The sequence below is a fragment of the Sinocyclocheilus rhinocerous genome, unplaced genomic scaffold (assembly GCF_001515625.1).
Source record: "Sinocyclocheilus rhinocerous isolate Xijiao unplaced genomic scaffold, SAMN03320098_v1.1 scaffold334, whole genome shotgun sequence".
In the NCBI taxonomy this organism is placed as follows: domain Eukaryota; kingdom Metazoa; phylum Chordata; class Actinopteri; order Cypriniformes; family Cyprinidae; genus Sinocyclocheilus; species Sinocyclocheilus rhinocerous.
The window spans coordinates 161,643-184,213 of record NW_015658500.1 but is presented as its reverse complement, the minus strand read 5'-3'; the positions used below and the strand labels follow the sequence as shown (position 1 = coordinate 184,213).

Genomic DNA, 22,571 nt, shown 5'->3' with positions numbered 1-22,571 from the left:
AAATGCTACAAAAACGGCTTGATCTGAAAAGAGCTATTTTGACATGGTAAAAAAGGTGTTTTTTACACTACCATTGAGAAATTGTAACCAAACTATGTTACAGACTTTTCATTAAGACCCTAAAGAATCATATCAACTTGTGGAAAATGGGCATCCTATGACCCCTTTAAATTAATGCATATGAAAGACCCCAGTTTTTAATTTTTTTGCTTTATATGCACTGATAATTGAGAGAAAGCTCTTTAAATACTAATTTATCCATGCTGTACATATTTCAACATATAGGCTGTTTTATTTTTTATTGTCAAGATATACTTTGTGTAAAAGTAATGGGGTGAAGAAAAGGTTTTGACATGTCAAGTTTATTTCACCATTGCCATGTAATCTTGTGGTTAAAATAAAACTGAAATCTTTACAAATAGAATTTTTAGTTTTTTAAGGTTTTCTTGACATTTCCATTTCTCAATGCCTTTCATTCTTGCTTCTTAATGAACTTGGAAAGAAATTAAGTTTCTCAGTATATCGACTTTTACTGAAAACAACCAGGGAAAAAAAAAAAGGGTTTTACAGTGGATGTGACTAAATATGTCACACATCTGTATTTCACATCAAATAACTCACTCAACCATGACTGTTTAAGCTGTCTTTTTATTCTTAAAAACCACTTACACATTGACAAAAAAAAAAGTTTATATAGTATGTAATGTTTTTGGCCGTTTTGTAAGTTCTTGTGCGTTAGATGACGTGGCTTTAAAGGGTTAGTTCAGCCAAAAATGAAAATTCGGCTGCGTTTTACTCGCCCCCGATGCATCCCCCCCGGGAGCCGTGTGAGACACTTTTTTTTCTGGAAGGGTGCTTTTTATTTCACGTCATTTGAACTGAAGGAATGCAACACCCGCTGAGTACAAAGATAGAGCTTGAAAAATAAAAAACAATTTTTAATATAACTCCGACTGGATTCGTCTGAAAGAAGAAAGTCATATACACCTAGGATGCATCGGGGGTGAGTAAAACGCAGCCTAATTATTTTTGGGTGAACTAACCCTTTAAGGCCTCATCTGACTCGGGTAGCACCTCGGTCTGAAAGAGCTGGAAACACGACCATTCAAAAGTCTCTTCTCTTCCAAACACTGTCATTCATGACATTTAAATCCAGTTAAACGTAAGTCAAAAGGAAAAACAAAAAAAAAATCATCTGGTCTCAATGTTTATGAACCTTATAAATAAGCAAACACTCTTGCTCCATGCACACTGGCACCAAAATCAAAACATTCTTAGGAAAAACGGTAGTACCGCAGTTTTTATTACAAAACCAACAGTTTTTCAACTTTTGCAAAGCAATGCTGAAATTGATGTTGAACTAATACTGCATTACTCACGCACACTCAAATACAGTGGTGCTCAAATCCATCCCAGGCATACTGTGTAAAGGTTTGTGTCAGGATTTGGAGCTCTTCTATAAGCTCTGCTGTACTAAATATTAATGAAAGTCATATGCTCATTTTCAGTATTGAGCATCATTAATGAACAGTTATAAACAAAACTATAAAGAATGGAGTGTAAATGGATAGTCTAACTAAAAGGGAACATTGTGACTCCTTCATGGGGGTGATTAAATTATTTTTAACGTTTTTTAAGGCCCTCAGCCTTGATCATTTGCAGTGGTTTCTATGGAAGCCCATTACCACCACAGAATAAAAAAGGTAATTGGAACTTTTAAGCTAAACAAATCTTTGGAGGAGAAAAAAAAAAGTGAATTTTGAAATATAAATGCACAATTCTGAGGGAAAAAATGTCAGAAATGTGAGATATTCACACTCAATTCAATCTTTTTTCTCCGAATTCTGAATGTCAAAAACGAGTGAAAAAAATGTCACTTGTTCTCGCTGTGATCTCACAGTTCAGACTTTTCATCTCAGAATTTCCAGATTATCTCTTAGAACTGTGAGTTGTCCGAATTGTGAGATATAAACTCAGAATGACAAATTGTGAGAACTAACAATTGCCTTTGATTTATCCTGTGGTGAAAACAAGCTTCCATAGGTTTCAGGGAAATAGATATTTCACATATGGCTGAGGTAACTAAGTGTTGCTGAAATGTGCGAGATCAACTGAATATCCTTGACCTTAGTAATGAAATGAATATTAATGATGCCTTATAGCTGCTTCTGACATTTTCAACCAAAAATAATAATCAAAAAGTACAATAGAAATGGAAAGGGTTTTTGTTGAACAGCATCTTATTAAAGTGACAAAACACAATACAAATGTTCACAGAAAAAAAGTTAAATTAACTAAAATATATACATACAAATGCACTGCACATCAAACTGATGGCCAAACCTTCACATCTGCCATAGTGCTTACAAATACATGTCTATCACACTGGCAGCAAACCCTGTATACAGGTTTTACATGTATTCTCTCCTAACAATGAGGTTATAAGAAGCAGAATGAATGTTATTGAATCTTAACAGCACAGAGTTGTTTCTAAAATCTTCACTGGAGCTCGCCGGGACAGTCATCTTTATCTTTGCCATCTGCATCCAGGAAACCATCGATATTTGCAAATGCCTCATGTACAAATCACACACGCGTAGTCCCACTTTTCATCTGGAGGGGGGAAAAAACAAGGAAAAAAGCAGGCGATGTTAATGTGATCTGATTTTAATCTAATACTATGTATTATTTCTTATCGACACAGAACACATTGAGCAAAATACACTACTGTTCAACAGTTTAGGTCGGTAAGATTTTTAAAACGTTTTTGAAAGTCACTTATGGTCCTCAAGGATGCATTTATTTGACCAAAAATACAGTAATAACAGTAACATTGAAAAATATAATGGTTAAAAAAAAGATGTAATTTATTCCTCTGATAGCAAATCAGCCATTATTCCGGTCTTCAGTATTTTTCTTCAGAAGTCATTCTAATAAACTGATTTATATGTTTCTTATTATTATAAGTGTTGAAAGCACTTGAGGTATTCGGCCAATCACAATGCACTGGATAGCTGGCCAATCAGAGCACACCTCACTTTTTCAGACCCATGAGCTTTGTAAAAATCGACGTGTTTCAGAAAGGCGGGGCATAGAGGAGAAACAATAATGTACAGTATGTGGAAAATAATGTGTTTTTTGAACCTTAAACCGCATAAACACATTTCATTACACCAAATACACAAAATAATGTTCTTTTTAGCAACGTCATATGACCCCTTTAATATTTGTGGAAACAATGATGATGTTTTGATGAACAGAAAGTTCAAAAGAACAATGAGTTTTTTTTTTTTTTTTTAAATGTACTTTGCATGAAAACACCCAAAGGACAAGCTACTCAATTTAAGATATCATTCATGTCAGTAGCACAGGTACAAGGCAAGTTACACAGCAAAGTTTAATACTCAGCATAGTGATGCTTACCTTGAAAAACAGCACTATTTATAAAAAAAATTAAAAAATCTGGTTTTATAGTAATGCATTTTAAAAATCACTAGAGGGCAGAGTAAGCACTAAGTAAAGTAAATGGTTGTCAACTGAAACTTTCCTTGACTACAGACAACCCTGCTTGTAGGACCACAAGCCATAATTTGCTATTTTATGGCATTATTACATAAAGTCCTTTATATTTTGATAAATTTACAAATACAATACACTCTTTCAAGTAGTGACACCTCCACTGTTCTGCACTTCTTTTGAGAAAATATCCCCAGAATTCTGTAGAATGGATTTTAACATGACCAGGAATACCACAGTGGCCCCTCAAAAGTATTTGGACACTCAAGCCACAATTTAATATGTCTACACCAACAGACAATAAAGTTTTGTCGTCTGCCGCTTTAAATGCCCAAGCAGAATCGGATTCTGATTGGCTGATTGGCTGACAAAAAAAAAAGTTCTGAAAGTAATTTCAACTACTTTGTTTGTAACTGTCATCATTATAGTTGTGGTGTGGACTTCCCTATTCTCATAGAAATTATTAATTAAAATGATTAAAACATTATAGCCATCATTACAGTTACTGTCTTTGGTAACGGCCTTAAGACCAGTTAGCTACAAGTCACTTAAAAAATGGCTGAGAAAAGCAAGCTAGTTCTGAGAAAAGCTCTAACACTGTTTTTTTTAACAGTGTTTGATATTTTGTCTAATTGAACACTGTTTTTTTTTAACATTTTTAAGTGTCTTGGCATTTTGGGCCACTGTACACTGTATATTAATAGCTGAAATCATCAAATACTTTGTAAATGGCAGCTACTTCAACTCCACTACGCTTTCAGCTGATTTTGTGTTAGGAAAAGAGGCAGAGACCTTTCAGCTTATTTACGTACAAACCGCCTCATTTTGTTAATTCCAATAGCTCAAAGTAAAAAAATTGAAATCCTGACATTTAGCAAGTGAGACAGAGAATGTTAGTAATCAAATGGAGGCAAGAGAAGGAATGGTACCGCACACAGAAAAAGCAGCCGTAACAGACTCCAGATGTTAGCGACGGAGGGCTCGTGGAGGTCACTGCCAGTGCAGCTGAAGTCAACACTAGAATGATCAGATTCATGCTGTGGTCAGACCATGCTAGCTCTAGCTGGGCTGTGTGAAGGGGATTTGGGTTGAAGGAACCACTGGAGTGACAATGTGAATTCTTCAGAACCCACTGTCTGGCAAGCTGGGGTTTTGTATATCCATCTTCGGGGAAAGTCTGACTGAGCGCAAGAGAGCCAAGTCATTCGTTTGGAAGCGGAATAAAATGCTGAATGCTGTTTTTGTTTGCTTTAGGCTAGTACCCTCAGGGCATTTAATGCGAATGGCTCATTTGTTCTTCAACATAATGAAACGCACATAATACCCGATGCAACCGAACTGGAAAATCCAGCTTAAGATGGTAGCGGGTTACAAGCCGCTAGCAACTAGTTACAGGAGGTTAAAGTCAACATGAATTGCCATTTGTAACATATTTTATTTCAGTAATATGACATATTAGTATATGAAAAAGGACAATATGATTATATGATTTTATCCACTGGGAAGTGATTGGATAAAAAGGCTTTATTTGTTAACTTAAGTTAAAGCTGCAGTCCGTTACTTTTGGTGCTCTAGCGGTTAATAAACAGAACTGCATGCGTCTTGCGGAAGAACATTGTAGCCAGAGCTACTTCTCTCTGTTTATGTCTATGACGAATCACGCAGGTACTGGGCTACTCCGCAGCGGTACCTACCCGAACCAGTCTAAAATAGTCAGAATATAAACATTTATTATAGGTGTACCGTAGTGATTCTGGACAAGCCAAAAACACATTTTGGAAAATGGATTCATGGTGTACTCGCTTATTATATAAATTTTGTTAATTTTGAACACAAAAAAGTTACGGACTGCAGCTTTAACTACGTTAACATTGACATCAATCATTAGTTAACATGAGCTAACAATGAACAATACTTAGTGTTAATTTTATCATACGACAACAGATGTCATTTTCACCCATAGGTCCAGTTATATTCTGAAGAAACGTTACAGGGGCAAATGTTTTTTTTTTTAACACATGCACGGATGAATTGTTCACAATAAGATCTATGAAATGCATTTAGAAGATAAATAAGTTTACATTTTCATGTCATGTCGACTTTAACAAATGCGTCTTTATTGTAAGTGTTGCCACTAAAACAACCCTTTCAGCCTAAGTGACGTCCCTGGAAAAGGAAGAGGAAGTGCACGTTATTACACTTGATGAAAGATTAGGATGAAAATGTTTTCTTTGGAATAAGAGCCCCCAATGAATCATTCACAATAAGACAGGGAACAAGTATTAAGACGGTAAATAAGATTCATGTTGACTTTAAGGTGGTCAAGATGGTTTTTGGAACAAGGTCGCTGATCGACCAACTAATAACCAGCCTGGTTCAGATAATAACCAGCTTGGCCTGGCTAATAACTGGCTTCTATATTCCAAAACGCAGCTAGCATCTTAAGATGGATTTTCCAGGAGGAATTGCTCATGTCAGAAACTACCACTAACACTGTAATGTGCCTGATCTTCTGTATGTCTGATAGGTTTAAAACGTGCTTCAAAGATACGTCAGCAACCAACCTGTCATAGACAGTGAGATATCTGTCACCTCAGGCCTGTTGAACTTTAGAAGAAGTTCTTGATGAGTGGAGTAACCAGTTGCACCCACAGCTTTACATGGCGGTCTGGCTGATTAAACGTGGAGTTTGACACTTTTGTGGAGCTCTGGTACAACACCTCCTGCTCCTGGACAAGACAGAAATCAAGATTTCACTTAAACTCTCGCTATCTCAAGTGTTATGTCATCTCGGTGCTTTTCTCATAAAGGTTACTAAAGAACTGATTTTAACTGATCTTTTATCACCTGATAAGTGAAAATTACAGGAATCTTACATACACTCACGATTAATTAGGCTTTATTGTAGCCTCTGCTTTCTAGTATAAGAAAAGCTGTAGCGTTATGGACAATCACAGTATTAAAATCTGCGAATACTAAATTATTCCAGTATCATAGCATGGTGCCCATCACAGACTCATAGAGCAGGGTGATAACACAAATTGGTCTACATTCAATATCTTGTTCAAACTGCAATAAAACGAATCACTTGATACAATGTGTTGAGCGCAGCTCTGCTTCCTGTAAGCCCTTACAAAATGACCAGCCATTAATATCATAGTTAGTACTAACAGCTCTTAAAACACATTGCAACCCAAGATTTATGGGTTACATGATGGGGTACTTCAGCAAACAGACGTGCAGAGGAAGTCCAACCTGTTGCAGTTGCATCTGGAGTTCCTCATTCTCTGTTACTATGGCAATCTGAGCCTCCAGATCCCTGTGCACAGAGCGATAGCCGAAATTTGGGGAGCCAATGAGAGTGAGGCAGGGGCGGTCTCTTCCTCCCACATAGTACCACAGGCCTGTGAAAAAGTGGACAAAATAACCTGAAATTGAATTTTTCAGACCAGTAATGATGATAAGTGCTTTATACAATGCTTCATATTACTGGGCAGTTACTATGACTCAAACCACTCTAAAAATAATCTGGATGGCTTCACATTCACAAATAAGCAGATGTGGCAGATGCTTCGAAGCGGCTGACAGTGTCAGTATATGTGTTTACTGGTCACATGACTTTAAAAGGTGTGGTGTCTGTACAACAATCAACAATGCATGACTACACACTAGAGGAAGAAAACAAAAAGAGTCAATCAAATTATGTACACAAACCAAACATATGTTCTATTAATAGGTAACAGGAATTACTTGTCACTTCAAAGCCTTGCCAAACATAACCACCCTGGCCTGAGGTCGTGTTCTTGAAGAAAGCTGAATATCAGGTAACACAACTGCCAGGAATACCCTAAAATTAATTCCTGAGCACTTCCTTATGCACACAAATCTAGCAATTAGCCTTTATACATGATTATAAATGCCTTTATGCTTAATTAGATCAATTTAATTCTATTTCAAAACAACACAAGCAAACACAATTAATAAATTTTTTTATTGTCACATCATGGCACTGTTCAATTCTATTATAGACCACTTTGTTGATCATACACGAGCGTTCAAAAGTTTAGGGTGATTTATGCACCAAGAGCTTGTAACACTCTAAAGAGAAAGGAAAAAATGAAATCGCATCATATGACCCCTTTAATACTTCAATTAGGGCTGGGCGATATGGCCAAAAAAATCATATCTCAGTATTTTTATTTTTTTGGCTGAATTGCGATATACGGTATATATCTCTGTATTTTCTACACTTTCTAACTGGATTTTTTTTTTTTAATCCATATTTATTTTAAAAATAGGGTTAAATTCACATTACATTCTCTAACATTGTAACATTACAATCTAAAAACAAAAATAATTATTTTTTAAAGCAGAGGTTAAATTTGCTATAAATGAAAAGAAACATAAATATACAGTTGTAGGTTTAAAATTCTACATATGGCACATTTATAGTCCGCCTAAAATATTTTAGCAAAATGTATTTTTTTTTAGTAAGAATTATTAAAGAAATACAAAATAGTATAAAAGTAGTTATTTTAAATTGTTATAATATTTCATAAAATTACTGTTTTTAATTCAATCAAATTAATGCAGCCTTGGTGAGCATCCAGTAAAAGACTTTTCAAAAGCATTCTTTTAAAAGGAAGTGCAATCGGTCCGTGCAATCTGTTTTTGAATAATCTAGTTTTGTTTTGCAAAAATTTACTTGGAATGGGCATTCTTCATCCTCCTGGCCTTTGACTTTTGTGGAACCATTTTTTCCCCTCATTATTATCCGTTCGCATTTCCATTGCACTAGCACTTTAAGGACGCTAAATTCGATTTTTACTTAAAGGTAGGGTAGGTGATTTCAGAGATACTAGCAATAGCAAGCTAGCTTTAAAAAGAATAAAATACCACCCTCCCTGCAAATCACTCTCCAAAGCCACACCTCCTCCAAAACACTTGAACGCGCATAGGCACACCTGAGGTTGAGCGTTGGTGGAGGGTTGAACATTATCAGATTACATCATGTCTCAATCACCAGTGAGAAAACATTACAGTACAAAGCACATGATATTACAATAATAACACCTTCCATTCTCGCTCTGTCTGCAGAGGCATAATGGAACACACTGATGACGTATCATGTCTGAGCAAACGGTGCACGGAGTTATGCAAATACATATGTTGACAGGCATATATGACAGCCCTTGAACCGACGTATATGACTGGATTTTATGGTCCTACGCTTTCGACAGATGTTAGAAATACATATAAATACATTTAGACCACTTAACTTAGTGATTGCCATCGGGATGTGTTAAGACTTTCAACCAGCATAAAATTTTTTTTTTTGAACCAAATCACCTACCCTGCCTTTAATTAATTTACTTGATAAATGTTACATTATATATGTGTTGATATGTCTGATTGTGTATTATACATTGATAACATATAAAGTTCCTAACAAAATAATAAATAATCAACAAAATAATAAAGTTCTTTGAGCTTTGAACATTCATCTCAACGGTTTTGGCATGTGACTCCACTGGAAGTAAACAACCTACTTGCTGCCAATTTTGAATGGCTACCAATGGAAAAACATGCTTTTTGGTGACAGAAAGGTATAGTTATGGCATGACACTTAGTGAAAAAGGCTCAATCGAGTCCACCTTAGGTTGAAGGCCAGCGTCAAAACGGCAGCTAATGTTCATTGATTCTCTTTCTAGCTCAGCTGCGGGGACCTCTGCACCCTGTCTGTTCCCACTTCAGCTCCACTGTTTACAAGAAATGACGGCATGACAAGGCTTTATCTAATAAGCCAGACTTCTCAACAGGAGCCTGAAATTGAATTCCACTGACGCGGCTCAGGTTTGTCAAGCCTCTATTTTTCTCCAGACGTCACTATTTTATTCTGTCCCTTCAGGTCGGGGCTTTTAAAGTGTATAAGGATACTCAGTTAATGCCATATGAACAACCAAATCAAATTTATTATGAATTCATGCATTTTTAAACCAAACTAAAAATCACTCACAGTTACAAACACAGACAGCAAGGTTGAGAAATAACACAGTGGTGATCAAGCTGCTTTTGGCTCAGTGGTGCATTTGATTTGTCTTAAATAACATACTGAAACAGTAAAACTGAAATAGCTTAACATTCAACAACAGCCAGAAAACGTGGCCAAAGCATACCTCTGGTTTACAGAGAAAACATCACATGTGTCTGGCAGCCTCGGTGTCCTGAAGCTGTCCAGGAAGAGCTCTGAGGCTATTCAATCAGAGGTGCTGGGAAACCTGCTCCACGCATTAAATTATGAGCTTTCCTGTTACACCCAATTTTTGGGAACTGGGCTGATCCACTTCAGTGCTTAAAAAAAAACAGTGCAGAAGAAAAACACCTACCTTTAGCATGAAATGTCCAGTTGGGGCGATGGTATTCATGCAAGTGGACACGACTCTGCTGACCCAGCTGACACACCTGAAACGGACAGGATGCTGAGCGTTTAAGAAAAACCAACAATACGACGATGGACGTTTAAAAAACATCAAAGTAAAAAAACAGCAGAAAAGCACCACTCAAAACCTGCTAATTGAGTGCATTTATAGCTGCAGCACCATCTATAAAACAAGCAACAATTATAAACTGCAAAACAGTGTTGGTTTTGTTAATGAAAAAAAAAAAAACCTTTGTTGACAACCTTAAACACTAACATTAAACACTAAATGTGACTGTCAACATGCAATATTGTTGACGAAAAAAGACAAGACTAAAATGTAGTTTGAAGACAATCTCTATATTTTCTTCAACAAAAAAAAAGAAAATATATGGCCCTCCACAAGTTTTCATGCTTGGGGATTGAAATGTCAAGTGTTGAAATCCTCCTCTCAGCGCTTCTCTCTTAAAAGGACATTTTCTGCCCTGTATTTTACTTTATCTTCACAACATGGCAACCATTCACACATGCTCTCTTTTACATTAGGGAGAAGTTCTGATGAGCTGAAAACAATTCTGCTCAAATGAAAGTGTAATACAGCCAAGTCTGTTTTCCTTCACATGGTCATTTGCGCTGTTTACTGCGACTGAATCAACTGAAACTGTAATAAATCCAAACATGGATCACGACTAGTTTTTTTGTGATTGAGATTGCTGAATAAATGCACTTACACAACTTCTGTGCCACAATTCAGTCTTTTTGTTGTTGTTGTTTTAATAGAAACACATTAAAGGGGTCATATGACGTTGCTAAAATGAACATTATTTTGTCTATTTGGTGTAATGAAATGTGTTTATGTGGTTTAAGGTTCAAAAAACACATTATTTTCCACACATCTGAATATTTGGGTTGAACTGTTCTGGAACAGTGTTGTAAATACAATTTAACCACTGATTTCTAGTTGTGTTTTCTTTTGGAAGACCAAAGAAAGTACTTTCGCTTTTACAACGAAACACGGCGGCAGCAACAATACTACAGTGAGAATCAAAGTTACGCCTTTCTTTGCGTGAACATTTGGGCGGCGTTATGCAAATCTTCCCACATTGTGACGTAGACATGTGGGGGCGTGTTTAAACGAGGCGTTTTAGGAGGGCGTGCACCAGTCTTAACTTTTATAAAACATATCTCTTTGGGTTTGAGATGTTAGTCTTTGCAACTTCAGGGATCTTATCTATGCACAAACAGCTTGTAACACTCCAAAGAGAAAGGAAAACTTGAAATTGCATCATATGACTCCTTTAAAATAATTTGGATTTAATATTAAGAATGCCACTATTTTACCATTACACGCATGATTAAAATGTGACTAAAAATTTTAATTGACTAAAACTAGACTTTAAGACTTTTAAATCCCAGACTTTAAGTCAACTAAAACTTCACTAAACAAAAAGCAGGACAGACTATTTCACTATATTGTTGTTTTTACTGTATTTTTGATCAAATAAATGTAGCTTTTAAAAAACATAAACCCATATTGGAAGCAAATTAAAAGATTATTCAAATAAAAAAAAATAATGAGAAATTTGGCATGAGTACAAAAACAACTTAATTAAAAACAAAAGATGTAAAATGGTAATACGTTATAAATATTTTTGGTAGCCGATATACTACAGTATATGCAACAATAAGTTCACAAATCAGTTGAATTATATGTTAATACACCAATTTGTAATGGTGTCTGGCAACCGTAAAAAACCTATAGTTACATCTTGTCCACACTAGAAGTGGGCGGCATGACTTGACAAAACTAAATAGCTCCTTTTATAAATAACAGAGCGGTCTACACTGAAGTGTTCATCTCTGTCAACACAGGTATAAACACATCATGCTGCCCAGCCCTGTGCTAAACCGTAAAAAAAAAATGCACACCTTATTGTAAAACTGTCGGGCGAGGTGAACGTAGGCCTCAGGAATTGCTCCTGCTACACCTTTGGCTCCAAAAAAGCCATTAATCTCTGGGGAGGCCATGAGGATACGGTAGTCTGCTGCTGCACCCAGCACCAGCTGCATGTAGGTGCGCGTCAGGTTGAAGTAACCCGATGTCAGGTAGACGACTGAGTCTCCACCTGCCTCTATGAGCAGTCGTTGGGTTACTTGTTCATCCAGGTGAATGCCCAGAGGCTTCATTTGCACGAGTGGAAAGATCCAAGTGTCATTTGGCACCGTTCTGTCCGAGTCTAGGATGTCCGAGCATTCCGCCTCCAGCATGCTCTGCCGGACACGGGCCGTGTTCACCACCTCCATGATCCGTCTCTGTGCCGATGCAGAAAACTCTGCTCTGTTACCTGTTAGACCACAAGACAAACCACATCTGAGAACACTCAACTCTGTTGAAACACTTAAATATTGGATACATCTGGGCTGTGTTCCAAAACCTAGTCAGCTGCCAACATAGGCAGCATTTTAAGCACAGCTGTTCCAAAAACTACGTTTTGGACAAATTTTAAGGCCACATCACTTGTGGCTTTTATAGAGAAGATAATCCCATAATGTGGTGAGAAAAAAAACATACAAAATGGCAATAAAAGCAAGTTAAATGATGACTATAACCATATTTCCTTCACTACTGACAAATACTGATAAAAATAGATTGATAAAGTTAAATTTGACTATTTGATCTGACATTTATGTGTACTACAGTACATTTTTGTTTATGTTAAAAAGTTTGGGGGGATTTTAATGTATTTGGAAAAAAGTCTCCAATGCTCACCAAGGCTGCATTTATTTGATCCAAAATACAGTAAAAACAGTAATAATGTGAAACATTAGTATAATTTTTTAAAAATTCTATTTCAACATATTTTAAAATGTAATTCATCCCTGTGGTGGCAAAGCTGAATTTTCAGCAGCTATTACTCCAGTCCTCAGTATCACAAGATCCTTCAGAAATCATTCTAATATGTCAAGTTGGCGCTCAGGAATCTTTTATTATTATTATTATCAATGTTGAAAACAGTTGTGCTGTTTTATATTTTTGTGGAAACTGAGATACATTTTTTTCAGGATTTTTTGTTTGATGACCAAAATGTTTAAAAGAACAGCCTTTATTGGAAATATACATTTTTGTGACATTATAAATGTATTTACTGTCACTTCTGACTTTATGCGTATTAATTTCTTTCTTAAAAAAAAACAAAAAAAACTGACCCCAAACTTTTGAACAACAGCGTAAATACTACTGTGTTCACTTATAATATAAACAAATGATTGTAAAACCAAATATGAGTCTCCCATGTGCTTTACGTGAGAAGTTTCTGCCTATGCAGAACATTCAACATAAGTAACTTAAGAAGTTCTATTTCAGTTAGCATAGCAGCATAACTCAGTAGGTTTTGAAAAGGTGCTTTGAAACGTGTCAATCAAGTTAAAATACCTGATAGTAATGATAAACAGAATGACTCTAAGCAACTGATCTTAACAGGGTGCTTACATTCACACTTATCTGAATGGGCATGCAAGGGAAACGACACGCAATCTGCTCCCCTCCAATCCATTCTATCAGGTATTTGCTCATGTGAGATCCTGCAAATGCATGATCAAAACCTCAGAGACACGGGTCAATAACTGCTGACCGTCTGGAAAGGCGCTCTGTCAAACCCTGGCGCCTCTGCTAGACATAATGTGCCACGGTGACTCATAGCAAGAGAGATAATCTGTAAATAATGAATTAGCTTCAGGGCAGAACCCTGCATATTGGTAATGTATGGCAGAAGCCTGCTGCTCCATGGTGTCTGTGCTTATTTGGTTAAGACGGAAAATGTGCAGCAAGGCCGCTCAGAATATTCTGTTTGTTAAATGCAGAGAACAAGAAAAAGCGAAAGCCTCCACAAATATGTGTGGCCGGCGGAGAACAAATAAACGGCTCTTTGAAGGAGGATACAGGGGCTTTCCCCACGGACGCAAAGCCAGCCACCCCAAGCCTCCAGGCCTCAGAGGTCCAAACACATCCAGTTAACAGGGCCACGAATTTCAGCGGCTCTTACCGACAGACTGTGGGATCCAATTACTGGAGATACAGGGGCAGGACCCAACTGCCGACTCAGCGGATAAGCTTCTCAATGGACCAGCGCTCTAGTAACTCTTACTGGAAGATGAGGCTTTTGCTTCGTACATATACTGTCGTCGATGAGTTGCATAAAGAAATGTCACCCTGATTCGAGTGCATGTGCTTTTCAGTCTGATATTTTCCTCCTTTTACCGTCATACATCACTATTCTCGCTGTTGGCTATCAGTCCATCATTTCCCGTTGACCTCATTGTCTTGACGGACTGTATCGAGGTCCAAATAGCTCCTTCCCGAACCTATCATCCTCCTGCATCTCTCCTTTCCTACCCTCCCAGCACAGATCACTTACCACCAGCAAGGTGACATCATTGCACTATTTCTGGGATCTGTGACAAACTGTGGCCCCGCTCCACCACGATTATGTCATTGAACGACGCTGGGTTACGGATATGGACCGAAGCTGAATGAGCATAATCACTCATTCACTCGTTTCGCGCTCATCGCTGAGCCTGGGGACCGTAAGACACACCGAGTCATGGCTGAAGATCAGCATCACAGAGACCTGAGGCTAGCAAGCAGGCTCCGAGCTTCCTGATACTCAATGTGTTACCACAATGCTGGTGTTACAAGGAAATGAGTGACTTACCATCATAACCTCTGATTCATGTATGTCAGAGTGGGTGGAAACCACAAGTGTCACTCATTTCTCTTATCAGGACTACTTTCGTTGCCAAAAAATTGCTGAGGTTGTTTGATCACTTGCACTTAGACAGTCTAGCTGCACCTAAACAAGGATGCTCTTAATAAATAATAGATATTCAATCCACACAGTCCATTTAAACCAAGTGATACACACCATGGTGTAGCACTGCACCTTGCGTGCTTAAATACTGTTTTATCTTCAGTTAACATGGCCATGGCATTCAATTTGAATTATTATGGTAGTTAGCTACATCCTCACGCAATCGATCACTCATAATCAGCCTCCAAGCTAAGGAAGCTGCGTTTAGCATTTTGTGAATGTGTTTGGGCATTTACCTTACATAATGTGATTTTTAACTTACATAATTCCTCATTTCAGGTGCTAAAATAATGTAGCCATCATATGAAAATGAACTCTATAAGGAATTCTCATTGAAATCCCCTCTCATTGTCTTATGACATTATACATTTAAAAACATAGTTTCTGTTTAAACAGGTCCTCCCTTGGAAAACCACTTGCCTTTGTAGGGATGCACCATTCCCTCCATCATGTGCACACTGTTGTCAGGCTGGAGCTGCAGTGACACGTCGCCCACGGCTCCCACGAGTTCAGCAAAGAAATCAGCCACTTCCTCACAGTCCTCCAATAGAACATAACGATCCTGACGATTGGTGAAGTAGGAGTCGCTCAGATTGGCCCTGTATGAGATGAAATATCATATCACACTCAAGAGTGGGCGAACAAATATTCACCTCCTCCACTGAGCGCAGACGGTTTTGCATGAGCTCTATATGCTCTAAAAACAAACCTAGAACCATGAAAAGCAATAACTATGGAAATATTTTGTCTGAGAGAAATTTACACTGCAAGCATATTTTAGTTACCCGGCCATAACATATGTTTACGAACATGTGTCGTATCCACATTTGCTGTGACACATGCACGTGTACACACCCACTAATAATGAGACTGTTGTCAAAAAGGTATGCCTTGATGTGCTGCACCCCGATGGTTTCATTGAAGCGTTCGGGAACCAGAAGACGCAGCAGCCCCCGCAGGTCAGGCGTATGGTACAGGGACTCTCTCATTTGCTCAGGAAAACACTGGAGCAGCGGCAGTAACATTGTGCGGGAATTGTGCTTACCTTCAAATGAAAAATAACAAACAGGGAAATGAGAAGCAATGAATCAGTGCATACATTGAAGTAAGCGTTAGATATACTAATGGGACATTCACACTAAAAACTAGAGGTTGATTGGCTGATTGCCCTCAAGAACACCCACAGTCACTGAATGTTCACTGATTTTTAAAATTCATTCTATGTTTAAGTTATTATATAGTATAAAGTCTCTTTTGTTTAGCATTTTCCATATCGAAGGAAAGCTGTAAAACAATTGCCCTTTGGGAACAAATAAAAGTTATAGTCAGTTAGTCAGTTCCAAGTCCTTCACTTGTAAATGCCAAGTTCTGTCATGAAACTCTAGATGGCGAATGTTGATGGGTCGTTAACACAAACTGATGATATTCACAACATTAAAACTACTTGGCACACGCTGATTGGTTCATGTTGCAATCTTCCGAGAGTTGTCGTGATAGAACTATAGCAAGATATAGCTTTGATACCAATATAATATAATATATTATTTGGAAATATATTATAATAAAAAAAATATTTTCAATTATAATAGTATTTCACAATATTACTGTTTTTATTGTATTTTTACAGCAGCCCTGGTGAGCATAAAATACTCAAAAACATTTACATGTACTGACCACAAACGTTTGAATGGTAGTATATGTTTTGACCATTTTTTTTAAAGAATACACAGCTATTGTAATGGATGTCAATGGAGAAAGATGCTTTGAGAATGGGACACTGCTAACTAACCAAACCTTGACCCCTCCCGGTGCACTCATATTGGTAGGCGTCACATCACGTCACTGCTCATTTGCATAGAAGATGATATTGTACGCATTGCCAACAGTTACAGTCGTTCACTCTAGAAATTGCTAACACATTAAAAAAAACACACACATCTCTCTCTTTGTGAACACCCTCTCATAATCCTCTCATAATGAGAGTCGTTTTCAGGAGATCAAGCAGAATCTGAACCACTAAAATGAAGCTCTATGCTGCAATATGATGCTTCAGTTACCATGACATATTAGATTATGAATTCTTACAACATCATTAGGTGAGTTGTACAACACATTGGCTAACAGTTCCTGTCAAGTAGTTTGCAAGGTAAAATAAAAAGGTCTGAACTCTAACGTACAATTACTAAAGCTGGAAATCCTCCAAAATTACACCCAGGCAGTTATATCAGAATAGACATGGCGTAGGCATGTTAGTCAGTGTTGACAAAGGGAAATGAACAGTGGCAGGGGCTTTCCTGTAGGCATTATTTCCTTCTGATGGTTTCACAGAAAAGTGATCGAAAAGATCAAGCTATGACTGTTCAGAATGCGTAGAATGTAGTTCAAAAAGAAGTTAAAGAACAATACAGACAGAGGGGAGTTTATGAATAAGTGAGAATGCGAGGCTTTGTTCACACAGCACACGATCTGATCTGGTTTTGAAATCTGATCTTTGGGACTGATTGTCCACACTGTCATTTAATTAATGAAATCAGATCCACATGTTCAGTGTAGTCAATATCTGATATATATAGTAATGACTTCATAACTCATGAGACACATCAGATATATCACACTATTTCACACAATCATGCATATGGTTTGCCTTCATTCCATTGTGACCATAAATGAGTGAAAACCACTTAACGATGTGATTTAGATCGTATTGGATCACAATCCTATGTTTTTCCCGTTCAGACTACAGCAACTCCAAGGATTTGGGTTGGATACGCCAGCTGCTGTCTGTCCGAACAAAGCCTGAGTGTGTGTGTTTGAAATGAGTAAAAGAAAGACAGAAACAGACCTCTTGAGCCTCTGGTATAATCCAGCAAAAAAGACACTTTGAGATCAGGTACATGATCTTCCTGTGAGCGCTCTAATGCCTCTTCCATGCAATCAACCTTCAAAAGAAATGAGAAAGTCACTGAAAGCAGCCTCTAATTATCCACATTAGACTGACAAGTTTTTAACCTTAAACTAGGGTTAACTTAGGGTTCTGTACTATTTTTCATTTTTATTCTACTTCTGCTACAGGAACCTTATGGCTTGTCTGGCAGGTTTCGCATGTTAATATGAACAAGGAAATGCACTTTAGTGCGCACTGAGATGGTGATTAAATTCAACTTTTAGATTGAGATTTAGCAAACACCACCAGATCAAATTCTGTTGATAAAATTAAATTCTGCTGAGGTCATTTTTCAGAATATGTTTGCAGATTTGACTTTTTGGTTGTGGCATGATCTACTGTTTATACCTGATTGTATTAAACTTACAGCAGTAAAAATAGAAGATGAGATATGATAAACTTCCCTGAGCAACTTCCTCTTATGTAAAATTCTTAATCAGGCCACAGTCAACTGCACAAAAACAGCCTTTTCCTTCTTAGGCTAAGGTTTATTTACTGGTCAGTGACAGGAAATGTGTGCAGACAGGTTACATACAAGGTCTTGCTCTAGTGGTCCTGTGCCCAAATACAGTGAAGCCATAACCACACGACTCTTGGCTGTCTTGATACGAGCCTGGGCAAACAGAAAGAACAACAAACTGAATTAGAAACACTGAGTAACGTTTTTTTACAAGATATATTATGACAAAACAAACTGATAAAAAGTGATTTAAGACAAACCATTGTCTACATAAAAACAGCTAGACAATCTTCTAAAATGAAAATAAAAGGATTTGACCAAAATTTCATTTTTAATCATACATTATTTTATCATATCGTCATCATTAGTCATACTGAAATTAAAAGCTATTTTCATGGCAAGATCAAAGTAGTTAAAATAAAAAGACAAACATTTCGCAAATATGCATTTTTTATTTTTTACAATATTACAATTAAACCTATTAAATATCTAACTGGATAAAAAAATTCTAGAATTTTACTTTTAATGTTAAAAATCATACAACTAATACCAAGACATAAATTATGACGTTTAGAATGGTCATTTGGCAAAGATCCACCTGTTTTATTAAATAAACATCACCTTCTCGTAAATATCACCCAACATAATATATTTTACAATGACATGATATAAATACGACTATAAATAAAGGCACTAAATGGAGTGAGATAATATCTGTTGGTAATAAGATATCTGAGATTTTTATTTGTATAACCTTATAGTCATATTTACTGGCAATACATCTCTCTGAAGGTGCAATTACTTGGCTTTTACCCAGTAAATACACATACATACACACACACACTCAAGCATACCTTCATAGTCTGATAAAACTCATCAGGTGAGTGAAGGATGCGTATGCAGCCCCCAGGGACCCTAAAAGCAGGTACATGATCAGCCATCCACTGGAACCGAGAGTGGAGGCCCTCGACACCAGTGAAGCCTGGAGGTCTGGAGGAGGCCAGGGAGCCTGAGTCCGCCTCTGCCAGGAGAGGGGCCAAGAGCAGCACAGTGGACCTACAGGATGACAGGAAGTAAGAGAGAAATAAGGGGAGGAGAAAACCTTTAATCAGAATCCAAGGCTGGCAAACCTCTTCCACTGCACACAATACACTGCAGTGCTTCCGTTTACAGTATTAGTAAATATTGTAAAATCTGGTGGCTGAACAGTGATACTGAACTGATGCTTGGTTTTTATTTCCTGTTAGCTTTCAAACGACATAATATACATAATGTACACTATTGTGCATTATTGTCAGTTAGATTTGTAATATGTCTGAAAGAAGGCTCTTGTGCTCAACAAAGCTGCATTTATTTGATCAAAAATACCGTAAAAGCAGTATTATTGTCGAATATTGTTACAATTTAAAATGACTGTTTTATATTTGAATATATTTTAAAATGTAATTTATTCAACATGTATTAATTTATATTTTCAGTTTATTGAAATTGAGTTTTTTTTAAAACATTATAACTGTCTTTATTGTCACTTTGCTGAATGTATTACTTTCTTAAAAAAAAAAAAAAAATCTTACTGACCCCAAAACTTTAAACGACAGTGTATTTTCAGCTATTTTTGCTAATTAAAAACCTAATACTTGATTTTTAGTACTTTTTGCTTTGTTCTTTGGAAAATCATCAACAAAATCATTATTTTTACATCTTGGTTTGTCGCCTCTTTCAGAACAGTGAATAAAACTGTAATAATAACTAACAAAATATTACTTTTCAACATTTCAATAGCACATGCAATTACACCAAGAACAAATGCTGGAGAGATGATTGACTGTGCAATACAGACCTGTACATTTAAAAAAGCAATAATTCAACCAACAACTCTTTTTCTCAAAACTTGATTTCCAACTACTCAGAACAGGGCCCTAAGTCTAGCTCCAAATGCAACAGGGTTCAGAAGACAAAGGCAGTAATATGGTCTGTATGACACAGTATGAAGTCTCAAACTTCAACCCTTCACTCAGATCTACTGCCAAACACCAAGGTCACACTGAGTTCTCTACAACCCAGACGGTGCTTTTCTTCACAGAACCCGGAGTCTCACCGCACACTACAGTAGATCTCACATAACTCCTGAGAAAACAAAATGAAAAGAGGCGCCTCTGAGAGCGCCGTGACCCTGCGGAGACTGAGCATAAAACAATGCGAAGGTCAATCGTGGGTGAGTTTACGAATCTATACAAGTTAGCTATCTGCGTCTCTCAGATGTATCAACCCTGCCTTAAAAACGAGACCCACATTTCATAGCCCGTCATAGATGTCACATCTGCCTAAACAAGTGAAGAAAATTCAGGAATAGGTCTTTACTTATATCAGACTGAAAAGTGATTTGATTAAAGCGACCTTTTCAGAAGAATGCAAGCAGTGAATGGCTGCTTTGTAAACCAGTGCTTTTAAGTCTTCTTGAATGAACCTTATTCATTGCAATGCACATCTGATAACAGCAGTTTCACAAGAATACCTGATCAACTAAAGGCCAACTTAGGCTACATTTTTCCGTGTAAAAAAAAAAAAACATTTAAAGAAGCATCTGCTGGTTAACATGAACAAATATCCATGAATTTGGTGTACAGCTGAGTTATCAGATCAGACATGCCTGAATCAGGTATCATTTTAATAAAAGCAAGTGCTGAGTCTGCTGACAAACCATGTCTGATCTTCTGCCTACAGTCTCGGTTTATCTAGCTGAAGTTATTTAGTTGATTTACTATCCCACTAACAAGTGTGCAGTTTAACAGCTCATTAAAGGGTTAGATAGCCCCAAAACAAAGGTTATGTCTTTATCATTATCATTTAATCGCCCTCATCCTGTTCCAAATTTACATTACATACATTTTGTATGTTGAGCACAAACGAATATGTTAAGGAGTCACCATTTACTTTCATAGTATTTTTGGGTGAACTATAGTTATGTATACGTATACATATTTAAGAAAGAGTGTTTACTTGAAATAAGCTAATGAACATCAGTACAGCAAAAACAGCAAACATCTTTATTGACCTAATGTTTACGGCTCATATTCTCAAGCGCACTTTGACAACTGTAACTCCACACATGAATGTATGAACTCTCCTTTACACAACCACAAGCTAACATTAGCCAAACACGCTTGACTTTAATATTACGCTTTATGTAATGCAAACGACCGCTATCATTTACCCTCTCCTCCGCTCATGTGTCCTAAAAAAGCGATCTGTTACCCTCGTAAAAACCCAAGAGAAAGCAGGAGTATACGCAGAGATCACAAGTCTTTTCCATTTCATGGGCGCCGCCATGTTTTCACTGCATTTTGAATGTCAAAACTTTATCTAAACACTTACGCTTCCGGCTGCGCGACACAGACGCTCGCACTAGTGTAAACAAGTTGGCTGGTTCTAATGAGAGGGACTGCAGCACTGACAAGGTATAATTGTAACTTAGCTGGTCTCTCATCTTTCTATACGTTTTTATCAATGCTAAAAATGCCACATTATCTCTTGTGCACTGCACCATCCCTATTTACATTTGAAATGACCTCTACAATTTGAAGGTATTTTTTTCTAAATCAAATCAAATATAAAATAATGCACAGGATATCATAACACAATACAATTTCTGCTAAAATACATTCTACATGAATGCTTTTCCCCCCCACATTCAGTGTTTCCTAAAATTTTCATTAAAACATTATTATTTTAGTTTATTATATTAGCAGCACATAGTCTAATTTCAACAGTGAATGCGGTTATCTGACAGCTACACTGTTAGAGGAACTAAATGCATAAGAGGAGAGAAAATATACTGAAATATATCACATGCGAGTAATTTTAGCATACATTTGAAGTATTTGGGGTATTTTTGTTCAAACCTCCCGTTAAATTCTGACTTGCACCCTTATTATTTAAATCATAATAAATTAAACTATTACATAATATTTCAATAAATAATAAGCATTTATGTTTAGATGCTATAGCTATAGATGCATTTAAATGGCTCTGTACTTGTACTCTGCACAGTGACTGTGTGATTTTAATTTTATATTTCACATCATTAGATGACATATAGCCTACAATAAATCCTGGATTCACGTGCTCCATAAATATTCAAAGCTTCTGATCAGTGAATTTATTAATGCAAGAATATCCCCAATGTCTTAGTGGGGTCTTTTGGAAGGTGGTCTACTGCTGTCATCCTATAGATGGCGTATGGAACAAACCCAGCCAGAATGTCGAGTCAGTCTAGTGAATACTACTATACTATACTATACTTTACTTTTACATAGAAAACGGAATACTTAACTTTATAGTATAGAATTGCATTCGATTTCGAAT

General features: G+C 36.9%; 1 protein-coding gene across 3 annotated transcripts; it reads right to left on the bottom strand.

The window, feature by feature from the left end:
* Window positions 1-2,012: 2,012 nt before the first annotated feature.
* On the bottom strand, window positions 2,013-21,536 carry LOC107722233 (CDP-diacylglycerol--glycerol-3-phosphate 3-phosphatidyltransferase, mitochondrial-like). 3 transcript variants are annotated; one of them, XM_016530513.1, is made up of 11 exons: window positions 21,421-21,536; window positions 19,061-19,262; window positions 18,282-18,359; window positions 17,645-17,741; window positions 15,658-15,847; window positions 15,223-15,401; window positions 11,864-12,279; window positions 9,903-9,978; window positions 6,772-6,920; window positions 6,081-6,245; window positions 2,013-2,613 (listed from the first exon to the last, which is right to left on the bottom strand). In XM_016530513.1, the coding sequence occupies exons 1-10, from the start codon at window positions 21,534-21,536 to the stop codon at window positions 6,126-6,128; spliced, it is 1,623 nt and encodes a 540-aa protein (XP_016385999.1). In that variant the 3' UTR covers window positions 2,013-2,613; window positions 6,081-6,125. The 3 variants fall into 3 exon arrangements, with proteins under 3 accessions (XP_016385999.1, XP_016386001.1, XP_016386000.1); XM_016530515.1 differs by lacking the exon at window positions 2,013-2,613 and adding an exon at window positions 4,616-4,697; XM_016530514.1 differs by lacking the exon at window positions 2,013-2,613 and adding an exon at window positions 5,611-5,682.
* Window positions 21,537-22,571: the final 1,035 nt, after the last annotated feature.

What these genes read in the sequence shown, in the direction of transcription:
- LOC107722233 (XM_016530513.1), bottom strand. Translation starts at nt 21,536, where the DNA reads ATGGCGGCGCCCATGAAATGGAAAAGACTTGTGATCTCTGCGTATACT. An exon ending in AATGGTGCATCCCTACAAAG is followed by an intron (nt 12,280 to 15,222) that starts GCAAGTGGTTTT and finishes GTGGTCTAACAG; the next exon opens with GTAACAGAGCAGAGTTTTCT. An exon ending in CCCGACAGTTTTACAATAAG is followed by an intron (nt 9,979 to 11,863) that starts GTGTGCATTTTT and finishes TGTCCGTTTCAG; the next exon opens with GTGTGTCAGCTGGGTCAGCA.